At 43.4% G+C, this 5,610-nt stretch overlaps 1 protein-coding gene across 1 annotated transcript in view; it reads left to right on the plus strand.

Annotated features, from left to right (window-relative positions):
* Positions 1-3: 3 nt before the first annotated feature.
* RAD51AP1 (RAD51 associated protein 1) overlaps positions 4-5,610 on the plus strand; it is a gene marked incomplete at its 5' end in the record, with an annotated part of 6,336 nt that continues 729 nt past the window's right edge. The window contains 7 exons of the mRNA XM_017745748.1: positions 4-14; positions 1,989-2,038; positions 2,294-2,420; positions 3,085-3,194; positions 3,536-3,610; positions 4,028-4,177; positions 4,811-4,957. Of these exons, the coding sequence (XP_017601237.1) occupies positions 4-14; positions 1,989-2,038; positions 2,294-2,420; positions 3,085-3,194; positions 3,536-3,610; positions 4,028-4,177; positions 4,811-4,957 (670 nt within the window). The remainder of the gene's footprint in view (positions 15-1,988; positions 2,039-2,293; positions 2,421-3,084; positions 3,195-3,535; positions 3,611-4,027; positions 4,178-4,810; positions 4,958-5,610) is intronic.

The following is a 5,610-nucleotide window of genomic DNA, read 5'->3' on the forward strand; positions in this document are numbered from 1 at the left end:
CGGCCGGCCAGGAGGTGCGTGTGCCGGGGCTGAGGGACTAGGGGTTCCCTCGATCCCCTCGGGGCCTCTGGGGGGTTCCAAGGTGGCCCCTTTCCCTTCCAGCGGAGCGGTCGTGATCAGTGGCACAGGGCCGCGTTGGAGGCCTGGCATTAGTGGTGTCCCTTAGGGTTCTGTCGTAGAATGGTTTGGGTTGGAAAGGACCTTAAAACCCTTTCAGTCCCACCCCCCTGCCATGGGCAGGGACACCTTCCACTATCCCAGCTTGCTCAGAGCCCCGTCCAGTTTGGCCTTGGACAGTGCCAGGGATGGGGCAGCCACAGCTTCTCTGGGCAACCTGTGCCAGGGCCTCACCACCCTCACAGGGAACCATTTCTTCCTCATATCGAATCTAAACCTGCTCTCTGTCAGTGTGAAGCCATTGCCCCTTGTCCTGTCACTGCAGGCCCTTGCCAAGAGTCTCTCTCCATCTTTCCTGTGGGCTCCCTTCAGGCACTGCAAGGCCACAGTGAGGTCACCCCAAAGCCTTCTCTTCTCCAGGCTGAACAATCCCAGTTCCCTCAGCCTTTCCTCCCAGCAGAGCTGCTCCATCCCTCTGCTCCCCTTGGTGTCCCTGCTCTGGACTGGCTCCAGCAGCTCCCTGTCCTTCCTGTGCTGGGCCCAAGGCTGGATGCAGCCCTGTGGGTGGGGTGATACTCAGCCCAGTGTTGTTTAAATTGCTCATCCCTGATTTGGATGAAGGGGTCAATGTCTCCTTAGCAGTTCACTGATGACACAGAGCAGGGAGGAGTGGCCGATACCCTGGAGTGCTGTGCAGCCCTTCGGAGGAGCCTGGACAGGTTGCAGAGATGGGCAGAGAAGAATTGTCTAAAATTCAACAAAGGCAAGTCCTGCACCTGGGGAGGAATAACCCCAGGCACCCAGGGGAACCCCAGGAACCAGGAACCCCAGGCCGGAGGTGACCTGCTGGCCAGCAGCTCTGCTGAGAAGGACCTGGAGGTCCTGGTGGACAACAGGCTGTCTGTGAGCCAGCAGTGACCTGAGGGACAAGAAGGCCAAAGGTGTCCTGGGGTGCACTGGGAAGAGCAGTGCCAGCAGGTCAGGGAGTGATCCTGCCCCTCTGCCTGGCCCTGGGAGGCACATGTGGAGTGCTGTGTCCTGTCCTGGCATCCTCAGGACAGGAGAGACAGGGAGCTCCTGGAGCGGGACCAGCAGAGGCTGCAGAGATGATTTAGTGCCTGAAACATCCCTGACAGGGAAAGGCTGAGGGAGCTGGGGCTGTTCAGCCTGGAGAGGAGCCCCAGCTGAGAGGGGCCCTCAGCCCTGGGTGTCCCTGTGTGCAGGGAGGGCTCCGAGCAGGGCCCAGGCTCTGCTCTGGGGGGCCCAGCCATGGCACCAGAGGAACGCGCAGGGACTGATCCCAGGAAGTTCCCCCTGGACAGGAGGCAGAACTTCTGTCCTGTGCAGTGACCGAGCACTGAACAGATTATCCAGAGAGGGTGTGGAGTCTTTTAAAAAAAACCTACAGGCTACTCCTAATAACTCATTGTGTACAGTTGCACTGGTTATAGATTTATCTCTGCTCTGTGTGACCAGGGACAGGACCCAGGGAACGGCTGGAGCTGTGCCAGAGAAGGGTTAGGGTGGATATCAGGAAAAGGTTCTTGCCCCCAGAGGGTGGTTGGGCACTGGAACAGGGAATGGTCACAGCCCCAAGGCTGCCAGAGCTCCAGGAGTGTTTGGACAACAGTCTCAGGGATACACAGAGTGGGATTGTTGGGTTGTCTGTGCAGGGCCAGGAGTTGGACTGGATGATCCTTGTGGGTCCCCTCCAGCTCAGGATTACCCATGATTCCATGATTCTGTCCACTTTACATGTATTGCTTTTTTTCGTTGTAAAAAAAGATTTACCCAAAAATCAAGTGTTACCAAATCAAGATGCTCAGTCAGAAAGGATTAAGAGTGTATATTTTATATTTTTTTTGCCACAGGAACAAGAAAGTTGTTGATTATTCTCAGTTTGGGGATTTGGAAGATGATGGTAAGTGGGACGTTCTCGTACAGCAAGAATTTGAAATCATTGCCTCTTACATAAAAGCACATGTAAAGGAGGTGTGTTGAATTTTTATTTTAAATACATTTAAAGATAGTGCAGTTGTAGTTGTTGTGTTCTTTTAAAATAGGATTAATTTCCAAAAAAGGTTATCTTGTTGTATTTTCAGTGTGCAATGGAACTTAAGTATGAAATCTAAGAATATAGGAAAACTCATGAGAGCTTTTTGCTGTTTTCCAACAGATGAAGACTTTGCACCTTCAAGCAAAAAATCCAGAACACAGCTCAAGGAATCAAAGAAGGAGAAAAAAGAGAAGCAAAAAAAGCCCAAAGAAGTGACTGCATCACAGACCCAGCCACTTAGTAAAAGGTAAGAAATGTTGTGGTCAACTCCGTGTAAAACTGGATTTCAGTGAGAGTATTTGGGTTCAGTTTCTTTTCCCTTAGAGTTTTAAGCAGCTGAGAACAAACAAATAATTCATGACTGTAATAAATATTTTGAGCCTTACTGATGCACTTGCAAATAACTCTAAAAATTCTGAGTTTCTTATGGAGTTTCTTAGGGACTCCTAAACTGAGAAATACAAAGTTAAGTTTTGATTCCTTCCAAAAGAACATATATAAAGGAAGATACAAAGTCAATGTCAAGGATAAAGAGAAATCTAATTTTTATTAGTAGAGTTGTGTTTAAATATTACATTTTGGTGTGGCATTTCAAGCAAATGCAATCACTTTTCTTCCTGTAGTAATGCCAATTGATAGCTCATAGATACAGATATAGATATAGGTACAGATATATACACATACACAATGTTTTGCAATCATAATACTTTAGAATGCTTAAAAAATTAGTGTGTGCTTTGTCTAAATAATTTCAAAATGTAATATTTGTAACACAATATGCTATAAATATGTCTTGAAATATTAATCTCTTCACAAGTATCTGAATTTTAGAAAGTTCAGTGAGCCAGAAATAGGTCTGTAACACTCCTGTAATTGTTTTATTATTTAACATGTTGGCATTTTTTCCCCAGGTTATCCTTGGATGACAAACTTTATAAAAGAGATTTGGAAGTTGCCTTAGCCTTATCTGTCAAAGAAAAATCTGCAAATCCCCAAGAGGTGCAAAATTCAGAAGAACAAGGTTACTTTACATTTCCATGCAACACTCTTTATTTATATGCAGTGAATTTGAACATGGAAATTTATTTAACAGTGAAATAGATTGAAAATCATATTTTATTTCAAGATGTCATGACAAGAAAGTGAGAGTTTCTAGGTATTGCCAGTTTTCTTATGTTCTTGGGGTTTTTTTCCTGTGAGAAAAGTAACTCTTCTATAATATCTTCCAAATACATGCTTGGATTAGAGACAGATAAAAACTTTGGCTATTTTAATTTCTTAATATTTTTGCTTTTTAGGATGTGTTTTTTTGTATAGTAATATTTCTTATATAGTAATTTTTTTTCCTGAATCTTAAAACAGGTAAGGATATTGAATCAGAAAATACAGAGAGGAGACCCCCTTTTTCCAACTGCAGTGTAGACAGTGAACGTTTAGGTAAGTTGTTCTCACACTCTTTTCAGAAAGAGCATTTAAGTAGCTTATCTCTTCTTTGTTTCCATTGGTTTCTTTTGTTTCCCTGATGTGGAAAAAAGAGTCTTTATCTTAAATAAAGGTTGAAGGACTTGTCAGTTCTTTTCAAAATTTGGTCCCAGTCTTAAAATGAGCAAACCCATGGATTGGTGGATTTTGGTCTTCTTTTTGTTAGCTTGATTACAGATAAATGTTGATAAATTTGCCAATGAGAAAATAAAATGAGAATCACATGAAAACAAGTGTCAGTGGTATATTTTGGAATAGTATCACTTCAAATCACCAGAATGAATTCTGGGGACTCAAATACCAAGTTTTTTAAGAGGAGGAGAATAGATTTACTGTGAATTTGAGTTGATTGAACCACTTTCTGTTTCTTAGGTCTCAATCAGATTATGGATGATGATGCACCTGAGGTTGGTGGGAGGCAAAGGACAGCAGCATCCAAAGTTCCAGCACATCACAAGTCATTGGTGATTGACAGTGATGACAGAGAACATGATCCTGACTCTGAGTCAGAGTCTGTACCCAGTAAGTTGTTCTTCACCAACACTCTCTCCTTAGATGTGCTTTGGATTTGATGCCTTATGTTTAGTTTGGATTTTTAGTGAAATTCATGCTGCTTTGAATGCATTTTCCCTTACTCCGCACTTAACTGAAGTGTTGTCCCCTCATACTCGTGACACCTCGGTTGCACGTTCACGCTAAATTTAAACAATGGAGCTTATTCATCCCCAAACCAGCAAAATTTCACTGCTTCTCTGCATTTCTATGTCAGGAGAAATTTCTTCTGCCCTCCTTTTCCAGGAAAGTTTCATCTCTTTAAAGATCCTCTGTTCATTTTTCCAGTTGTTATCTGGGGTTTGTGTCAAAACAGTGACTCTGGAGTAGTAATCAGGTGTTGGAGCTTTCACCGTTGGCTTAGTTTAAGCTTATTTTAAAAAGCAGGTAGCCTCCCTTCTTTCCTTCCTCTGGTTCTCATCTCTTGGAAGAGCAATGTCTGTCATTCTGTAACAGGCAAGGTGTCTGTGTGAATATTTACTGCTTGAAGATGGGACAGTCTGGTACCATCCTCATCACTTCTGCTGGAGTCGTCTGTTGTCTTAAGTGGTGATTTCTCTGCTAAAGAGCATCTTTCTAAAGTAGTTTTACTTTCCATCCCAGTATCACCTGTAGCTTCTCCTTCCTGGATAACAGAACACAACTCTGAGCCAAGGCAGAAGGTGATGTCCAGTCCCTCAGAGGCAGCTGGGAGGCCTCTGCATGCATCAAGTCCTGTCACAGACAAAAAGCCTAAATGGACACCACCAGGTATGGGTGAGGTTGCAGCTATAGACACATACATGAGTTGACTTAAGCTTTTAGCAGTCTCTCCTAAAAGCAAACCAAAAAATAAACTATTCCAGGAAAATGCCTGCTCTTTATGTACCTTTTATAAAGATTTTCTTTGGACAGATTTAAAACAAAAAAGAAAGAAAGGAAGAAAAACTGTATCTGTGCTTCTTGCTTCTTTTACAGCATTATCCTTAACTCCTTTATCTGCATGTGGCTTATAAAATATTTCCCAAACTGTGGATCAGACCTTAATCAAAAGATCCTTTCATGTCCATTTCCCTCTTATGTAGAGCTTTCTTTATCTCTGGTATGTGCTAAATTATTATCTCTTCTAAACAAAAAATATTAGAAAAATGCTGGAGTATTTTAGCTGCTCTAGTAAAGCAAATGCTTAGAAGCTTTATTTTCTCAAGGTGTTTGACCATGCTGCTGCTGACTCCTGATTCTTTGATTTTTCTTCATATTTACTCTTCTTTTCTGTACATGGTTCTTTCTGTTTGGCTCCTTTCTCTCAAGTCCACGTTTCCCCATTGGAGTTGTGTTCAGTGTTTCTCTGTGGAGTGCCTGAAAACGCCCAGGACACTGGGAACAGTTGCCCAATGTTGCTGCAGTGTGTGAACCTGTGCCCC

The sequence above is a fragment of the Corvus brachyrhynchos genome, unplaced genomic scaffold, assembly GCF_000691975.1.
Source record: "Corvus brachyrhynchos isolate BGI_N302 unplaced genomic scaffold, ASM69197v1 scaffold209, whole genome shotgun sequence".
NCBI classification, from domain to species: Eukaryota; Metazoa; Chordata; class Aves; order Passeriformes; family Corvidae; genus Corvus; species Corvus brachyrhynchos.